The sequence below is a fragment of the Carcharhinus amblyrhynchos genome, chromosome 3, assembly GCF_965287045.1.
Source record: "Carcharhinus amblyrhynchos chromosome 3, sCarAmb.v2.hapA, whole genome shotgun sequence".
Lineage (NCBI taxonomy): Eukaryota > Metazoa > Chordata > Chondrichthyes > Carcharhiniformes > Carcharhinidae > Carcharhinus > Carcharhinus amblyrhynchos.
This window is the reverse complement of record NC_137326.1, coordinates 121,163,915-121,184,234: the sequence shown is the minus strand read 5'-3', so window position 1 is coordinate 121,184,234 and position 20,320 is coordinate 121,163,915. Positions and strand designations below refer to the sequence as shown.

General features: G+C 39.4%; 2 protein-coding genes across 7 annotated transcripts in view; both read right to left on the bottom strand.

Moving 5' to 3' along the window:
* Positions 1-3,533: 3,533 nt before the first annotated feature.
* On the bottom strand, positions 3,534-11,578 carry mrpl44 (mitochondrial ribosomal protein L44). Its single transcript, XM_080186494.1, has 4 exons — positions 11,379-11,578; positions 9,356-9,824; positions 6,072-6,250; positions 3,534-3,818 (listed from the first exon to the last, which is right to left on the bottom strand). Exons 1-4 carry the CDS (start codon positions 11,552-11,554, stop codon positions 3,650-3,652), a joined length of 993 nt encoding a protein of 330 aa, XP_080042620.1. The 5' UTR covers positions 11,555-11,578; the 3' UTR covers positions 3,534-3,649.
* Positions 11,579-17,345: 5,767 nt separating this feature from the next.
* Positions 17,346-20,320, bottom strand: part of mffa (mitochondrial fission factor a) — a 29,971-nt gene continuing 26,996 nt past the window's right edge. For 5 of the 6 annotated variants that reach the window (XM_080185884.1, XM_080185887.1, XM_080185888.1 and 2 more), the window contains 2 exons: positions 20,064-20,145; positions 17,346-18,753 (listed from right to left, as the gene is read on the bottom strand). In XM_080185884.1, coding sequence (XP_080042010.1) covers positions 18,622-18,753; positions 20,064-20,145 — 214 coding nt within the window. In that variant the 3' untranslated portion in view covers positions 17,346-18,621. The remainder of the gene's footprint in view (positions 18,754-20,063; positions 20,146-20,320) is intronic. The other variant, XM_080185890.1, reaches the window with a different exon arrangement.

Genomic DNA, 20,320 nt, shown 5'->3' with positions numbered 1-20,320 from the left:
GTTGTAGCTGCAGCATTTATACAGCTGGTTAATTTTCTGATCAATGGTAACCACCAGGATATTTCTAGTGAAGGAAATTTGACGATGGTAACACCATTGAAGGAGCAGAGGTCAGAATTTCTCTTGTTGGTGGTCATTGGTCATCTCTTGGAGGTGGTCATTGCCTGATATTTGTACAGCCTGAATATTAGATCGCTTTATCAGCCCAAGTTTGCATATTTGTCTCGGTGGTTCACATGGGAACAGACTGAGGCATCATCTGAGGCATTGCAAGTGCACATCAATCATCAGCGAATATCAGTACTTTTGATCGTAAGGTGGAGGAAAAGTCATTGAAAATGGTTGCCCTGAGGATCTCCTGCTGCAGCATCCTGGGTGAAATGATTGGCTCCCATTAATTACAATGATCTTCCTCTGTGCTAAATATGATTCACATCAATGGAAAGCTTCCCCTTGATTCCACTGATTTTGCTCAGGCTCCCTGATACCACATCTGATCAAATTTTGTCTCGTTGATCCCTAGAATCCCTACAGAGCAGAAGGAAGCTGTTTGGCCCATTGAACCTGCAACAGCTCTTCTCAGAACATCACACCCAAGCCCACCTCCACCCCTGCTCTATCCCCACAACCCCATTTATTTACTGTGCTAATCCACCTAACTCACACATCTTTGGACATTAAGGGGCGATTTAGTATAGCCTATCCATTTAAACCTGCACATCTTTGGACTGCAGGAGGAAATGCTGCACCTGTTGAAACTCATATCCAACTCTGACAGTGTTTCTACGCATGTTTCGACCAGAGCAATACCAAGTCTAGAACCTAGTGACCCTGGCAAAATTCAAAATGAGAATTAATGAACAGGTTATTGGTAAATGCACACCTTCCATTATTTTGTCCGAATAGACTAACCCAGGATGGTAATTCTCCAGATTCGATTTGTTTTATTTTCATGGATCGGACACGAAGAAAACAATTTTCACCTTTCCTGGTAGATACACAATTGTAAGTAAAATCTCTTGGAAAACAGTGCGCACATGTTTTAACCAAAATGAGAAGAATCTGTCCACCAACGTGCAAACTCTTCTGTGATTACAACTTGACAATGGCCTTTGCTCCCGCGCTCTGACGAAGAATCAAAAAATTACTTCTAGTGGTTAAGTATTGTCATTTTGATCAAATACGTAAAAGGATTAATCTTTAACCTACCTACTAAAGAGATCGACAGTGCACCAATGCAAACTTATTACAAGGCAGCAACACTGAGACTGCAGCTTCTTATAAGAAAGTGACGCTTCAAACATTAACATTCACACATGGGTAAAAAATATCAATATCTGGTAATATACTTATTAGGGGATTCCTCCATCCCATTTTCCATCTGAAGGTATCTGTTGGCTTCCTTAAACCACGTTGCAAATTGTACTTGTTTCACTTCATTCCAGGATTCTAAATTAAGAAAATACTGTGTGGCTAATATATCAAAGATCTCTCCTGACTGGGCAAAACTTCAGAAAATACCAGAATGTAACAAAGTGAAAACTGCATCTGTTGACTGGAATCTTTCCTGTTTCAACAATGTATCTTTTAACTGAATTCTGCCAACAGAGACTTATATCTTGTTTAATATAAAATTATTTTGAGGAAAATTAACAATATAATTGTCAAGTTCCTTTATAATCTATTTGTACCTGTTGCTTCTATGGATCTGGTTTTTATTTTGCAAATATTAATAAGTGCAATGATGCTTCAAGCCTTTTAAATTTGATTGCCTCTGGGCAATCTGCAATTTATCACCATGTTTGAAGTTGAATAGAACACACACTGTTCAATACTTTCATCTGTCAATTTTCCCATCGAGCTGCATATAGGGGAAGTACCAGATAGACCATTCAGAAGTTGTGCCTTTAAAGACATAGGCAACCACAGCTGTGCAAGAAATCTTGAAAGGCACCGTGCAAATATCAAGATTGTGCAAAATGAAAATAATTTGAAGGAATCTTGGCACACACCCAGCCAATCTTTTTCAAAATTTAGTTACAGGATGTGGGTGTCACTGGCTAGATCAGCATTTATTGTCCATCCTTAATTGCCCTCAAGTAGTGGTGAGCTGTCTACCTGAACTGCTGTATTCCCAGTGTTGTTAAGGAGTTCCAGGATTTTGACCTAGCCACAGTGAAAGAATGGTGATATATTTCCAAGTCAGAATGGTCTGTGGCTGGAAGGGGAAATTCCAGATTGTGGTCTAGGTGGTACTGGTCATGGGTTTGGAAAGTGCTGTCTAAGGAGTCTTAGAATGCATCTCGTAGGTAGTACACATGGCTGCAACTGTACGTTGGTGTGGAGGGAATGAATGTTTGTGAAAGGGGTGTCAATCAGGCGGGTAGCGATGGTGTTGAGCTTCCTGAGTCGTCTTGTTGTGGCACTTATGCAGGCAAGTAGAGAGCATTCCATCACACCTCAGACTTGTGCCTAGCAGAGGTAGACAAGCTTTGGGAAGATCAGGAGGCAAGTTACTTACTGCAGGATTCCTAGTCTCTGACCTGCTCTTGTGGCCATGGAGCTAGTCCAGTTGAATTTCCTGTCAATGATGGCCTACTCCTGCTCCTATTTCTTATGTTCTTATAATATTACTTATTATCCCTATTCTCCATCTCCTGTTACTCAGAATGCTAGTCTGAAAATGGTTAAGGAAAGTGTCATTTAAAATGTACTTCAAATATTATTGGAACATTTTTTAAAACAAAAGCATGGTAATGTATTTATATTTGAATCTATGGCATCATGATGGATTGAAAATGTTTTGTGTATTGTGTACCAAGACGACAAAGAAGATTTTTTTAGCAATATCATTACTCCTTTCAAAATTAATGCTGACTAAATTAGAAGGGTCAATCTGATGAGATTTTTCTTAAAAATCAGTTTCAAACTTAAATGATCTTTTCACTCATTTCAATGCATCTTTCACTCAAACCTTGTCCCATCCTTGCACATCAGAATAACTCTCTTCATCATATCTTTTTCTAATGACTGTGATTATCCTTAACATTTTTACTGTGACTGGCTGACCCAGTAGTGATATCATATCATCCAATGACAGTTCTTTATAAACCAAAACATTAATTCATCTGTCCTATTTACTTTAACCATTTGCTGTGGTAGAGATCCACATTCTCAACATACTTTGGATGAAGTTTCTTCTATTCTCTATTTGATTTTATGGTGTCAATCTCATACTTTGATCTCTCTTCCCCATCCCACTAAGTGGAAACATTCTATGTCTACTCTTTCAAAGTGTTCCATAATCTTAAAGACTTCGATCAGACTTCAGTCACCATTCTTGAGCAGAACAAAAGCCAACCTGTTGATCCTCTTATGATAGATATAACCTCATAGCTCTGATATAATCATTGTAAATCTTTATTCTTATCTCCACTCCAGTGCCCCTATCCTTTGTAGAACATGGCTATCAGAACCGTACACATTATTTGATGAAACTTTCCCCAAATACTTTTGCAATAAATACTAAAAACTGGTTTTTAATGTCTTTATTACAGCTGTAAAATGATGAATATTTGCACAATAGTTAAGGTCCCATAACCAGAAGAATATGTGGATGATGTACGTCACATAGGATGGGTCCAGCTCATTAATTGCTCAGAGCCTTGGCTGCCACAGGTTGCTTTGTGAGGTCTGAATAATTCCAAGGTCGTCTGCTTTCTGTATAGCCGTAAATTTTACGCAGCGCTACACGGGCTGCCTCTTCTTCAGCTGACAGCACAGTTTCACCAGGTCCTTCTGCAATTAGCTGCTTATCACTGCAACAAGACATTGGACATCTGTTAATTTCCAGATCAGAACTTTGTCATTTCTTGCATAAATGCATGACAGATGCTATTACTGATTTAAACCCAATATATGCTGGCAAACTGATGAGTTACTTGTCATGTGAAATTTCACTAATCAACCATTTCACAAACCATTTGACTCATCCCTTTACTAAACTCAGTCAATTGGAAAAACCAATTGTTTAGACAAGTTGAAGGAAACTATAAAATGAAAACTCACGCCTGAAAGTTGGCAGTCCAAAGAACATCCCAGTTTTGGATCAAGCATTTATTTAAGCAAAATATGTGACAACTCTAGAAATATTTAATAAATGCAATTTTATTGAATCACCTAAGAGAACAGACTTTTCCTCTTAAAATAATCATGGTGATATTAGGAGTTGATCACTTTGTTGGACTCTATTATAAATTAAAACAGCAGCTGCACACTTTCTACCGAATGCCTTTGATCCACTTTTCTCCATTCGTCAGCTTTTCCATCTCTATTTTTAGGTTAATTGTACCAGGCACTAACCATATCACAGGTCAAAACATAATAAATCATTGCACGTGTTCAAGGAAGCACCCTTGGCCCAAAACCCTTCAGCTGCCGCACCAGAGATCTTTTGTGTAAGATTTAGAGTTAAGTTGTTCACTGACTGATTCACAATATTCAGCTCCATTTGTAACTTCCCCAAAGTGGGAAATAATCCATACCAGGCTACTGCAGGACTCAGACAGCATCCCAATTTGGACCAACTCTTCAGATCTTTAACAACACCACTGGAATATTCCCACCACTGACAAATTTGAAACTAAAGTATGCACCATATACATGATTTGCAGCAGGTCACCAAATTTACATTAACAATACTGGCTAGTGAAAAGAAGATCTACCATGGAAAAGGAGAAGTATTTACCACCATTTATTTATTGTTGTTAGGTTAGAGCCCAGAATCCTCTCCATCTACACCATTACAGGACAAACAACACAAGAACTGCATTGGTTCAAGAAGGTGGCCCACAAACAGGTTGAAGGAACCAGGAATAGGGCCATCACTGTAATCTTACCAGTCATGTCTACATCTGAAGAACAAACTAAAAAGACAACAAGTCCTTTCCAGAACAGTGATGTTGTAAAAAATTTAGACACTGCAATGTGTACCTGGCAATGGCACAAGCTGATGTGCTTTTACTGTTAATTAACTTGTGTCTTGAGAAAAAACAAAACAGATATGCTAACTCTCATGAATTAATTGAGAGAGAGACAATTTCTAAGTGAAGTTAGGGCTCACCGTCAATCTATAGTAGTTTATGTTTGGAGGAAAAACTCATCTTTTTAATAAGTTCCATAAACTTCTAAGATTCTTTTAAGAATTATGAGACTTTATTTCTTACCACTCTCTGGTCAGCACGTTACCCCCACTTTCAGGATTTGCTCTTGCACATGTTTAATTGTGTTTTAACGATATACCATCTTTAAACTCAGCATTACAGTAAAAGAAAGTAATGCAGTGCTGATAGAAGAATTTTCACCTCGGTTCTTTGCCAGCTCACAATGTTGATCAGCCAGTGTGAACCCTTCTCCAAATAAATCACAGATAGCTGGCAAACAAACTACTCCCATTACCAGCTCCTTTGTCAAAGAAACAATTTACCATCCAATCAATCAGCAGCCCTCCCCAGCGGCCAAATCAATCAATCAGCCAGCCCTCCCCAGGGGCCAAATCAATTAGCAGCCCTCCCCACGGTCATATCTCATCCGATCAACTCTCATCATAGCCACCGTCTCTTCCAATCAACAACTCTTCCCAGTCATATCTCATTCAATCGACAACTCTCACTGTCACCTCAACTCAGCAGCTATTAAATTGCTTTTCTACTACGTAACACACAGATCCTGCTTCAAACATCAACTAACCTTAAGCTTCTTATCCCTCTCCTATCACACCCCAATACTTCTCATTAGCAATTACATTTCTCCCATTTTCCTCACAGCTAACAATTGGCATCTTTACTCTATGTCAAGCAACAATTTCCAAATTTCTCAGTAGCTTTTCAGTGAACTAAAGCCAATATTTTATATTTACATGAATGGCAGGGAATAACATACGATCATAAAAAATTGAACACAAAATGTGAAGATTGTAATAGCCCTATGATACATTTTTGCAACAGTTTCTTGCTGATATGAAACCCAATAAAGTTACAACTCAAATATGTTAAGTAACATTTATCATGTACCTGTACAAGCCAACAAAATACAGTGGGAGCACAGTGCTGGCTCCAGCCTGCTTGGTCAGTCTGGACTCAGGAAGAGGGATATTCCTCTTTTTCAACTCTTCCACCAGTTGTCCCATGGGATTAACAAGAGGCCAGATATCAAACAGATCCTTACCAATAAGTTGAGTAATTAGAAAGTCCTACAAAAAAAACAATAAATCAGTCAAATATTCTATTCAAGAGTGAAGGCAGAAGCAAACAGACCAACAGCTGTTAATAGGTTGTTACACATTCACAAATCATTTGAATCACTAGTCACACAGAACAAGACAGCCAGCATGCAATACAATGCTATCACATAACAAGTCAAAAATAGCATCCACTATTATACAGAACAGATATTTGTTCCAGCACCAGGTCAAATTATACACAACTGCAGCAGCACACTGAATCTAGAAACAAGAGCAACCTAAAGTTAGATTGGAATTCTTCCAATTCCGCAATATAAATGGAAGCCAAATCCTAAAGTATAGGATATTTTAGCTGGACAAGCACCAGGTAATTTACCCCCGTGCGGGTAAACCACAGGATTTCAGCTTGTGAGTTGAGCCTACATCTATACTACAACAGCAATAAGCAGCTTTGATTGGCACAGATGTATTGTAAACCATACTATAAATCCAGGGCAAAGTCAAAAATAAACTTGGAATTTGCATAACTTTGTAGCATTAAAGAAAAAGAGCACTGCATATTTACAGTCCAGTTGTACTGTAATAACTATGCATTATGTAGTGACAGGCACAAATATTTAAATCTGGACATTAGAAGAAATCTGCAGCAGGGTTCCAAGAACCCATCAAGCCCTCTCCCACAGCTAGTCCAATAGAATTTAGTTCTGATTTCCTCACTGCCTGTCACCCGCCACCTCATTCTGACCAGTGGACAGGCCAAATTCATTTTACCCAAAACTCTTTTTGTTGTGAAAGGTGATTTTAGTTCCTTCACTTTGTAATTGAGAGACCATCACCTGAGTTTACCCTGCAGTCCTCCTAGAATAGAGGCATTATTTTAAAAAGATTGTTAATTTTCTCTCCTCCTTAAAATACTGGAATATGATTGCTAGGTGAGCTCCAATACTTGACCAGAATTAGTACTCACATAGCTACAGCTTTCATTTTGAATGCATTGCACCTTAATGAGTTGAAGCGATTCCAAGTGAAACGAGTTTTCAGTAATCTCAATCCAAAAGGCAACAGCAAAAACTTGTCCGCAAATTAACAATCTCAGAGAAGCCAAAAGGTGGCCACGTAGGAAGTATTACAGTTTGGGGTTTAAAGCAAGATAGAGAGAGTTTTACTCTGTGCCTGGGTTTGCTTCACAACTTTGATGCTAGCTAAAAGAATTATAAATAATTTTCCGTCATTGACATCCCTGACTTCACTAATCACAATTTTTTGCCAAAATATATAAGCTAAAAATGGGAAGCTAAAAGTTCAACTAAAATAGGTAAACTCTTGCCACGATTCAAACATGCCAAGTGCTATTGTCCTTATTCTTTGGTCTTGTGTCCTTTAGTAAACGTTTCCTCATTTGTACCAGCAATTCTGTTTAACATCTTCTTGCAATCACATAACATGGTGTAGAGATGCCGGCATTGGACTGGGGTAAGCACAGTAAGAAGTCTCACAACACCAGGTTAAAGTCCAACAGGTTTACTTGGTAGCGCAAGCCACAAGCTTTCAGAGCACTGCCCCTTCATCAAGTGAGTGGGATGAAGGGACAATGCTCCAAAAGCTTGTGGCTTGTACTACCAAATAAACCTGTTGGACTTTAATCTGGTGTTGTGAGACTTCTTACTGTGATCACATAACATACCAATGGATATTTTGTTTTTAAGTTCACTTGGTATCCTCACCTTTTGTACAACCTGACCCTAACTACAGCCCGACTCTATAGAGTTCCTGACATACATCCCTTTCCTCATTAGCTCCAACTCCAACTTAAAACCCGCCTCTGACCATGTTTTTAGTTAATTCTCCTAATACATCCTTGCGTCAAAATTATCAAGCTCAGAACAAAGTTGTTCAGCCTGTCATGCTGACTCTTTGAAAGTGCTATTCAATTTGTTCCATTTCTGTTTTTCCCATAGCTCTACAAATATTTTTCTTTACAAGTATACATCCCATTCCCTTTTGAAAGGAACAATTAACAACTGCTTTTGCTACCCCTTCAGGCAATACAATCCAGCTGTGCAGCTCAATCTAAAAACTAACCTTTACTTCTGGTTCTTTTGTCGATTACCCTAAATCTGAGTGTGCTCAGGTTACCAATCTTTCTGCCAGCCTCACCATTCATTTTCACTTGATTATGCCTTTGTGAAGCAACTTGGGTATTTTTCTACTTTAAAGATGCTATGTGAATTGTATGAATGCATTAATGATAGCAGTGCAATTGATATAAATTTATATTTTTTTATTTTAAATGGAATGTTTGTTCTTTGTTTAAAAATTCAACTTTCTGCTACAGGCAGTCATTATGTCTGGTGGAAATACAACTCAAGGATGCTGGGAGAGAAGGAAAACTACTCATTTTAGTCTCGCAAGTGGTTAATTTAAGTAGAGTTAACCCTCTTGTTTACTTAAGTTCTCCTAGGATTTCTGATTAGAGTGATTGACAGGGTCATGTGATGATGTGGTTTGTGTACATTCCTGTATCTGTAGCAGAGAGAAACAACTTTTGCACAAAGCAGATTAGTTTGCAGCTGAAACCTGGTTGAAGTTAAAAGAAGTTTACTGGTTTCTGGAACTAATTTTCTCTCTGGAAGTTTCAAGACTGTATACACTCATTATAGCAAGTATATTTATGGTTGCTAACTGTATTTTAAATGACATTTAAGTCTGTTGGAAGAATATTGCTTATTTGGAACTGTAACAGTAATAAGTTAGAAATTAAAGTAGCTTCCTTTTCAGTTTTAAATATTGTTCAACTATTAATAGTTAAGCTGTTTCATTTGTAGAATTTTATTTAAACTGTGTCATTAAATAAAGTTTGTTTGACCATATTTCAGTGGAATCATTTCTGGAAGGAAGCATCCTTTCCTCACATTTATGCCAAAAATAGAAAATGTCTGGCTTTATGATATATCTTGAGGTTCTGGTCCAGGATCCTAATAATGCAAATTGTTGTCCTTGCTCATACAACCTGTAAATCAGTGTGAACTTCAAGCAATTGTCCTGTACTGAATATAATCTCGTTATTATTTCCAAGTAGACCATTCCCCACCCCGCTCCATTACAGTATCTTACCCGCATAAATAAGCTGGCTCTTTCTGTTCCACTGCTCTCAAGCAAAGCTCCAATAATAGCAAAGAATGTCCTTTGTAAAATCTCCTCTGGCACTGGGAACTCTGCACTTAGTATCAAGTCTTCCACAGCTAGGTTCCTGGCAACATGGCACACAACCTGTGACCCAGTGATGTGACTAGTAAATGCCTTAACACCGTCAGCAGGTAAGTTTGGATAAGCATTACTGAAACAGTCTTGGAAGTAAGTGTCCGCAAACAATGAGCCTTTCTCAAATAACTGTTGATTGTCTTTGAGATTCAACTTGACATCCTCTCTTCCCAGTTTAAGTTCTCGGCGGCGTGCTTCCTCAAATGTAACGTAACAGGGATTGATGAACGCTGTTTTGAGAAGATCCAGGTTAAAATTCTCATGAAGACGTTGACCAAAGGCCACTATTTCAGCATGGTAGTCCCAGTTTGGCTGCTGTGATCTGGCAATGCAACAAAATGTTTTAAATACAACTCTCTGTTCCCTCTCACCATGTTTGATGCTTTTATTAAAGTGACATTAATTCAAAATACTGCACTACATAACATATCTAAAACCCAGTCTCAAGACTCTTGGCAATATCACTTTGTACTGTATGCTGGATGAATGAGATAACACAGGTGTCTCAATAGCCAATTTTCCTTTCTTCTCTATGAGAAATCATTTGCCTCTATTTGATGCTCACACACACTCAGACAAATCAAGCTTTTGTCATGACAGTCAGGTTTTATCACGCCATGGCACAACACATCAATTGGCTGCATTAGGGGGCCATTGGTACTCACACAGATAACTGAGGTGCGAAGCTTCTAAGACCCATTTGATTATCCTTGCTCAGTGATGCTGACAGCTTAATAGGTCAATTACAAACTTATGAGTATAGAATATGATGCAGCAGTTTAGCATTCTGAGCCCTAGAAGCATTGTTCAAATTTGTAAAATACAGATTAGGATCTTGATTTCAGAATCGCAAATTCCAAACTACTAACAGTGTATTGTAACTGGAAACTACTTTGCTCCATAGCCAAAGCATCTTTAGGAATAGTTTCCATTCCTATTTTTGGATCAGTGTCAAAGAATCCAGAATTGATCCTCTCAGGTCCAAACTATCATTTGGCAACAGCATTCACAGACACAAGATGCATGTACTAGCAGCACCCAGGTCTACCTCTTCACCATTGCTCTCCACTGCTTTGTTGCCTCTGTACCATCTCACTGCTCACCTGCCATCTATCTAGTCTCGGGTGAGTCACAGTTTTTGCTCATTAAAAACTGACAAGACCACAAACATCATTACCAGCTTGCATGGGTTTTATTTCTTTGGCAATGCAGAAGTCCCTCTTCTGGTCTCAGCTTGAATCAAAAAGTTGGCAACCTCTGTATCCAATTCAAACTGAGCTGCTGCCCCTTACTTTCCCCTCTTTTACATCCACGTCTGACCTTCCTCAGTAATCATCATTCAGACTTCGGTCATCTCCAGACTCAGTTATTCCAATGTTCTCCTGACCAGCATTCTATCCTCCCTAAACTTCAGTTTATCCAAACTCTTCTGCTCATAGGCTACTGCCCTAAGTTTTAATTCTGCTAGTTTATCATTCCTGTCATTGCTGACGACCGATTACTTCCATAACCTGCTTCAGTGCACCAATGTTTCCATTTCTCTTACCCCAGCCACTTAGCCTAAAGAATGTTTGCCTATCTTGGTCCCTTAGTTCAGTTCCCTCGCTAACCTTCAGCCTCTCCAACTTTAATGCCCTTTACAAACATAACGAAATGTTATCACCCCTCCAAAAATCTTCACTGACGACCACCTCTGTGGAACACCGAGAAACATTTGTCATATAAAAATGCAAGATGCTATAAAGTACAACATAAATGAAGCTAGTATGCTAAGTACAAAACAGCAAAGGCAAATTGATTTTTTTTCATTCCGAGCTCCCATTCACTTGTGTCAATAAGGCGCTGTGGCCTGGTCCCTGTGCACGTTCATACACACCGAGGTTGAGGCGGTGGAGGCCCTTCAAGTTTTTTCTTTCTTTCCATTAGTAACATGTAAGATTTCATCCATCTCTTCTTCTCCCTGGTCTGTGTGAATAGAGGGATGGTCTGACTGAGAGAAAGCCTTTGTCTGAAGGGACTTAGAACACTTCGAAACAGCGCCACCGACGCCATGACAGATCCCAGAGCCGGCCTCAATCCGCGCCTGCGCACTACAAACGCTCGGCCCAGATTCAGATTACGCGTGCGCATTGCAAATCCGCGGAGCCCCTCAGACAACGCATGCGTATTGTGAAATCTCCCTCATCCTACACGTGCGCATCGCGAATCCACGGGGTACGGCCCCCTCTGGCTGCGCTTGCGCAATATGAATGCAGGGCGACTGTGAAGCGCCTGCGCAGTCGGGCTGTTTGTAGTTTGTTGGTCGATGGTAATGATATTGTGGCGCTGACCAAAAAAAAGGCAGTAATACCGCGAAATAGATATTTTCACTTATTCCTGAACAACTGCAGCACAGTACAAAACCAAAATATTCAGGGTGCTCTAAACCTGATATAAAAACGGAAAATGTTGGAAATACTAAGCTGGTCATATGATAGAGATAATGACTCTCACCCGAGGATGCCGGCGCTCCCCAGCTTTGGTTGACAGAGCCCTTGACTTTGACTGATCCAGTTCTAGTACTTCTGCCCTCACCCATTCTCCTCCATCCTAGAAACACAATAGAATTTCCCTTATCTTCACATCTCACCCCACCAGCCTCCATACCGAAAGGATTATCCTTGGTCATTTCTGCCATCTCCAGCATGATGCTAGCAGCAAACACACATTCCTTCCCCTCCCCTGCCAGCATTCCAAAGGGACCATTTCCTCTATCCACTCCTCAATTACCCTCAACACTTTTTCCTATGACACCTTCCATGCAGGAAGAATTAACATTTGCATTTTCTTTTCCCTACTCCTAACTGTCCATGGCCCCAAAGACTCCTTTCAGGTGGAGCAATGATTTACTTGTACTTCATCACTGTACTGTATCTGCTGCTCACAACATGGTTCCCTTTGCAAAACACCTCCATTCAGTCCACAAGCATAACCCTGAGCTTCTGCTTGCTTGCCATTTCAATTCACTATTTTGCTTTTATGTTCACAGATCAGTCCTTGGCCTGCTGCAATGCTCAAAACAAGTTCAAGGAACAGCTCTTCTGATTAGGCACTCAATATTGAGTTTAACAATTTCGGATCATGAACTATGTTTCTCATCTTGGTTTTGTTTGACATTTGCTGGTTTAAATCTTGCTTTTGCTTTTGGACATTATTTAAACATTTACACTCACCAATTTGCACCAATGCTTTGTCTCTTTATTACAACCATTATTAATCTCTTTGTCTTTTCATCCATAATACTTTGTTATTTAATCTCTGTCATCCTTGATCCTATCCCAAATCTTCCTTATGTTCTTCTTCCTAGGTTCCCCCTTTTAACAGTATATTTCTCCCCACCTTTGGTTCAGAAGGAGTCATGTTTGACTCAAAATGTTAACTCCTTTTCTCTTGTCACAGATGCTGCCCAGTTCTTTATTCTATAGCCTAACCTGAATGGTGGGGTAATTTTTGGAAAAGTTCTGAGGGACCATATTCATCATTTAGAAATGCATAGATTAATGAAGGAGAGAAAATAGAATTCCATCTGGAGATATGTGAGGCAATGCATTTTGGGAAGGGCAAGTAAGGCAGTGAAATACATAATAGATGTACACGAGAAATATAGAAGCGCAGAATGATTTTGGGAACGCATAATCACAGATCCCAAAGGTAGCAGGACAAGTCAATAAGATGATTGAGAAGGTAGAGGGATTGCTTTCCTTTTCTCACAAGACATGATACAAGGTGGAGAAGCTATGTGAAAATTGCATAAAGCAGTAGCAAGGCTGTGACCAGAGGACTGCGTGGCATATTGGTATTGGTCACATTATGTGTTGGTGTGATCACACTAGAGAAGGCACAGAGGAGAAACCAATGGTGTTCCACTAATGGAGATAAATTTAGATAGACTGCGGTTGTTTTCAACAGAAGTGAAGATTTAATTGAGGCGCACAAAATTTTGGGGTTGTGGGGGGGGGGGGGCAGAAGAAATGAGTTAGATTGAACAGGAAAGAAATATTTCCCCCACCAGAAAGGATAGTAACTAGATGGATAAATATAAAGTGATTAATTGAAGTATTATAAAGGAATTGAGGAGAATTTCTTTTCATCTGAGGAACTGCATGGGACCTGGAACTGCCTGGAAGGATGGTACAGGCAGAAACTCTCATCACATTTTAAATGTATTTGGATGTGCACCTCAAGCACTGTAACCCACAGGATTGCAGCCAAGATCTCCAAAACAGGATTAGATCAAATTGCTTTTTCAGCCAGCACAGATGTGATAGTTTGTAAATTTATGTGATACTATTAGATCCATCCTCAATTTTATTACAACTGTGGCTGGTGCAGAAATTACAGGAAAGTATAAAAGGCACAAAATTTGGAGTCATTCCCCCCCAGCCCCCCAACCAACAATTACATTCTACACAACATAACCGGCAAAAATGCACTCCTCCCCAATGCGCTCAATGCAGTCTCTGCCTGTTTTGGGCAAGAGGTCAGTGAAAGCACACCTTCCACCCCTGAAGCCTCGGCTGAACTGGTATCTGAGATCACCATCATAGATGTCAGATCAGCATTCTTGAAACTTAACCCACAGAAAATTACTGGACCAGATGGAATACCCAGATGAGCACTCAGATCCTGTATGGACCAACTGGTTGAGGTATTTGCAGACATCTTTAATCTCTCCTTATACCAATCTGAGGTCGCCATCTGCTTCAGGAAGATGACCATCATCCCTGTTCCAAAGAAAAAACGCCAGGCAGCATGCCTTAATGACTATCGCTCATTGATTCTGACACACATCATTATAAATTGTCTTGAAAGGTTAGTCATGGCATGCATCAACTCCAGTCTTCCAGATTTCCTGGATCCACTACAGTTCACCTATCACTGCAAAAGTTTCATCTCCCTGACCCTATACTCAACCCTGGAACACCTGGATAACAAAGACACTTATGTCAGATTTCTACTTATTATCTACAGCTCAACCTTCAACACATAATCTCAACACATAATCCCAACATACAGCTCCAAATTTCGTGGCCTGGAGCTCAGCTCCTCCCTCTGCAGCTGGATTCTAGACTTCCTAACTCACAGACCACAATCAGTAATGATAGGCAAAACACCTCCTCCACGACCATCCTCAACATCGGTACCCCGTAAGACTATACTCCTTATACACCTATGACTGTGTGGCCAAATTCTGCTCCAATTCCATTTTCATATTTGCTGCTGACATCACCATAGTGGGTCAGATCTCAAACAATGATGAGATGGAGTATGAAGAAATAGAGAATCTGGTGAAATGGTGCGATGCCAATAGCCTCTCCCTAGTGTCAGCAAAACAAAAAAAATAGTTATTGACTTCAGGCAGTGTACTGGAGAACATGCCCCTGTCAACATCAACAGTGATGAAATGGAAATGGTCAAGAGCCTCAAATTTCTAAGTGTCCAGCTCCCTCCACACTGATGCTATAGTTAAGAAAGCCCACCAACACCCATACTTTCTCAGGAGGCTAAGAAAATTTGGCATGTCCACTATGACTCTCAGCAATTTTTACAGATGCACCATAGAAAGCATCCTTTCCTGATGTATCACAGCTTGGTACGGCTCCTGCTCTGACCAAGACCACAAGAAACTACAAAGGGTTGTGAAAGTAGCCCAGTCCATCCTGCAAACCAGTCTCCCATCCAGACTCCAACTACACTTCCCGCTGCCTTGGAAAAGCAACCAGCGTAATCAAGGACTCCATGCATCCCAAACATACTCTCTTCCACTTTCTTCCATGGGAAAATGATACAAAAGTCTGAGATCACGCATGGGCTGACTCAAGATCACTTCTTTCCTGCTGCCATTGGAGTTTTGAATGGACCTACCATATATTACGTTGATCTTTCTCTACACCCTAGCTATGACTGTAACACTATATTTTGCACTCTCTTCTTTCCTTTTCCCTTCGATGCTCGACGAACAGTATGTTTTGCCTGTATACAATATTTTTCACTGTATCCTAATACATGTAACATTAATAAATCAAATCAATTTTTGGCATCTAATCTGTTGGAAGTTTTTGACATTTTGGTCCTTATGGCAGTTACTGTTGTAATGTGACCTTTTCTTGGTGTGCAAACTTGCTGAGTGATAACAAGATTACCATGGACGTCCATGGTCAACACCCTCTTTGGGCATAGTACCTGAAGAGACAGATTGCGATGGAGCATTTATTCACCACCGAGACAACAATACCGACAGCCCTTTTGAAATCCCCAGGCACAAAACATAACAAACCGAATAAAACTGGGTTTCAAGGGCCACATTGTCAGAGGTTGCACAGTGCCCCCAACAGCACATGATGTGCATCCTATTCTACATGATAACCGATCACATCAATTTCTGAATTTAAAATAAAACATTCCTGATTAATCATGGAATAACAAGCATAGAAATATGGCAATCAAATTCCTGCTGAATCTCAAAATGTGGAGATTGTTGATATGCACGATCTTCTTGGAGACTTGATTACCTGTAAAGACTCGCATTCCAACCATTATTTTGTAAATTGAGTTTGTGTCTTTATATGCCCTGTTTGTGAACAGAACTCCCACTCACCTGATGAAGGAGCAGCGCTCTGAAAGCTTGTGGCTTCTGCGACCAAATAAACCTGTTGGACTTTAACCTGGTGTTGAGACTTCTTACGAATCTCAAAAAAAGTTCAGAAATTAAAACACCATCCATAACCTAACTTGGGTACTTATGGGTTGAAGTAGAATTCCACATCAGAAAATAATTTATCTGGTTTATCATCTTTAATCATATTATAGTTGCCTTCAGCAATGATTTTATTCAAATTAATTGCTTTGTGTGGATATCACTGCCATGAACTGTATTTATTAACCAACCCTAGTTGGTTTGGAGGGCTGATTGTGGGCCTTCAACTACGTGGCTTGCTAGGCATATTCAAAGGGTAGTTAACTCAGCCATATAGGTCTGGGATAAAACTTATATGTAACATCAAAAGAAAAATTGAAACTATACACAAGATAGTAGGACAACTGACCAAAGGATTGTTTAAAGAAGTATGTTTTGAGGAACATCTTAAAAGTAAAATAGCAAAGATTTAGGGAGTGAATTCCAGAGCTCAGCACCTAGAAAGCTGAAGGCATGGCCATCAATGGTTGAGTGATGGAAATTGGGGATGTGCAAGAGACCAGAATAGAACAATACAGAAATCTCAGAGGGTGTAGGGCTGTAGAGATAGGACATACTGGGAAAAGACAAGTTTCCTTCTTTAAAAACTGTTTGGTTCTTACAACCATCTGGCAATTTTGTAATGACCTTAACTGGTAACAGATAATTTATTTCTAAATTTTTAAAAGAAAAATATTGAATTCAAGTTCTCAAATTGCCTTCTGGGATCTAAGTTTAGGTTCTCTGGGTTACTGTAGCACGACAGTGGTACTGTGCCACCATGCCACACTGCTGTCTCACATCGCCAAGGACCTGAATTCATTCCCGGTGGAGTTTGCATATTCTCCGTGTCTGCGTGGGTGCTCTGGTTTCCTCCCAGTCTGAAGATGTGTGGGTTAGGCTGTTTGGCCATGCTAAATTGACCTTAGTGTCAGGGGATTAGCAGAGTAAATATATGGGGTTGCAGGAATAGGACCTGGTAGGGATTGTGGTTAGTGCAGACTCAATTGGCCGAATGGCCTCCTTCTGTACTGTTGGGATTCTATGGATTCTACTAGCCCAGACCTCTGGATTACTTGGAACTATCTTCTCCCTTCCTAGATCACACATTGATGGTGAAAAAAAACGAAATATTCAGATTTAATTTTATTTATTGCCACATTGTATATAGTCAACTATATTTACATACACAATTGTACTTCTGATAATCTTGTGTAATCTTGCTCCACATAAAAGATACAATAGAAAAAAAAGTTTGCCACATTTAAAAGATTTATGTTTAATTTAAAGTTTGCTTACATTAAACGTTCCTGCAGTAAATGTCTTGAACTAGGTCAAGATTTATTGTGCCTCTGCAGGTCAAGGGCAAAGTAAGTGATATACTAAAAGATACATCATTTAGTTGAAATCTTTACAGTGTAAACACTTGTCTGATCCAAACATCAAATGGAATACGTTCCATCAAGGCTGCACAGTGGCCTTTTTCAGCATTCATGGAAAAACATATTCCCACCCTCCCAACCTGCTCCATACATGTATTTACAAAACATTTTTTGGGGAATTCTATACTGAGTAGTACAACCAGAACAGATCCATTCACAGTTTCAGGGGATGGATGTTCAAATGAAATACTGGGGATTGGCTTCAGCTCTCAGCACCTATGCTGCTAATTGCTTTATGTGGAGCACAGGAATGCTACGAACTAAAAGATCAGCACATTGGCATTTCAATGCACAACTAAATATGTCAGAAGGCAGATTTGTATGATGAAAATTCAAAACAAAATCAATGAAAGGTGGATATATTTTTGATGCATACTCAAAAAAAATTTTTTGCCTTTTCCCACAGTATTTATTTTGAACTCAGTGCAAAAACAGGAAACATAGGGGCCCAAAACCAGAAATTCATCTTCATGTGACAATGGAATACATGCACAATATGTTTATATACATCCCTTCGCATAAAACTCCTGCAAAATCATTTATATGCAATTCTTCCGATCAATAAGTCATAAATTCAAAAAACAGCTTGTTAGCTTTACTCTGTGTTCTGTTCCATGACACCCTCTCTACTGGTCCTGTACAATCACATGCACATCAGGTTCAACAACATCTTTAAAAGTCCTGAAAGCCACACATTCCCTAATCATGGGCATGCAAAATGTGTTGATAAATGTCTAATGAAGTGATATAATAAATATTTTTAAATGAACAACAAAACATCCCTTTGTCCCCATGATTCCTTGTCCTGTTTTGTATGGAGTGAGCAATCAGTGCATGGATGTTGAAGAAGTCTGTATGACACAGAAGGAGCTATAAACAATGTTTGGCCCTTCGTATCACCAGCTGGTTTTGAAAAGACCTGTTGTTCAGTTAGCACATGATCCAATTCATAAAATGCCTACTCAACGTCGGAACCAAAGCCAGCTATTGATCAACCAGAACCCCACTGTGATTGAGTAAATAATGATTTCCCGTCGGGTGCGCTCTCTGTTTTCTTCCTCCAGGAGCTGGAGTCGGCGGTTGAGTTTAATTATCTGACAGCAAGACAGAAAACAAATATCACATTTAAAGAGAAGCAGCTCATAAACTCGTATTCAATGTAATTTGAAAAGTGATTATGTTATACGAGAACAAGCATTGTTTGACAACAAACGTCGTAAATCAAGGTCCTGCCAATTATTTTCCTCAGTTTACTTGCCATAATCCCATCAGAAAAGTATAGGTGAGCAAAAACATTGTCTTTACATGTTTAGACTTTCCTTTATACTGGAAAGCCAAGTGGACAGAGTCTAGAGAGGGATATAGATAGGTTAAGTAAATGGGTAAAAAAAACTTGGCAGATAGAATATAATGTAGGGAAATGTGATTGTGCATTTTCAGCAGGAAGAATAAAAGAGCTAAATATCACTTAAATGGAGAAAATACTGCTGAAAACTGCAGTATAGAGGAATTTCAGAACTCATGCATAAATGACTAGCATGCAAATTCAGCAGGTAGTAGGGAAAGCGAATGTTGGCCTTCATTTCAAAGGAAAGGAAGTCTAGCTAAAAACCATATAATGCACTAATTAGACTACATCTTGAATACCATAAACAGTTTCAGCCTGCATATCTAAGGAAAAATATACAGGCATTGGAGGCAGTCCAGAGAACATTCACTAGGTTGATCCCGATATGGAAGAATTTTCTTAAATGAGGAGGTTGGGTCGGTTGGAGCTGTAATTATTGAAGTTTAGAAGAATAAAAAGTGACCTTATGAGACATATAGCATTCTCAAGGGGTTGACAGGGTAGATGCTGAGATGTTGTTTCCACTTATGGGTGAGTCTAGGAGCAGAGGGCATTATCTTATTGAAAGGCATCACCCATTTATGACAGAGATGAGGAGGAATTTCTTCTCTTGCAGGGGTCTGAATCTGTGGAATTCTTTATCGCAGTGGATGATAGAGGTTGGGTTGTTAAATATGTTCAAAGGCTGAGATGGACAAATTTTTAATCAGTCAGGCAATCAAGGGTTATGTGGATAAAGTAGAGAAGTGGATATGAAGATTATCACATCAGATCAGTCATCGTATTATTGTGTTGTGCAGCAGATTCAATGGGCTGAATGGCCTACTTCTGCTCCTATGTCTAATGGTGGGAAGGAATAGGAAGGATAACGTTTACTGCATTGTTTTATCTCCCTTCCTTTCTTTCATTGTGCACCATTCTCAGCCAAAAGACAACAAACATCCTAAATCAAGGTCCGACCAATTATGTTCCTCAGTTTACTTGCCATAATCCCATTAGAAAAGTATAGGTGAGCAAAAACATTGATGAGAATAGGTTAATAAATTAATGTAATACCTGTCTTCGTAAGGAAACAGAATCCACTAGAGCCATGTCATCTGGTGTTCCTTCTGCAGGATCACAGTTGGAAATACTATACCTAGTGAAAAGGACAAAGTGAGACTATTTTCTGTACACCTAAATCAACACACAATTAATTGCATTTGTCTTTATCATTGTCACACTAAGTTACTGAAGACTAACATTACTGAAGACTAACATTACTGAAGACTAACATTACTGAAGACTAACATTACTGAAGACTAACATTACTG

Bases quoted from the DNA above. Each gene is read 5' to 3' on its own strand.
- mrpl44 (XM_080186494.1), bottom strand. From the start codon at position 11,554: ATGGCGTCGGTGGCGCTGTTTCGAAGTGTTCTAAGTCCCTTCAGACAA. The intron at 6,251-9,355 runs GTAAGATACTGT...TTTTTTTTGTAG, and splicing joins GAGCCAGCTTATTTATGCGG to GACTTTCTAATTACTCAACT. The intron at 3,819-6,071 runs GTACATGATAAA...GTCTTGTTGCAG, and splicing joins TATTTTGTTGGCTTGTACAG to TGATAAGCAGCTAATTGCAG.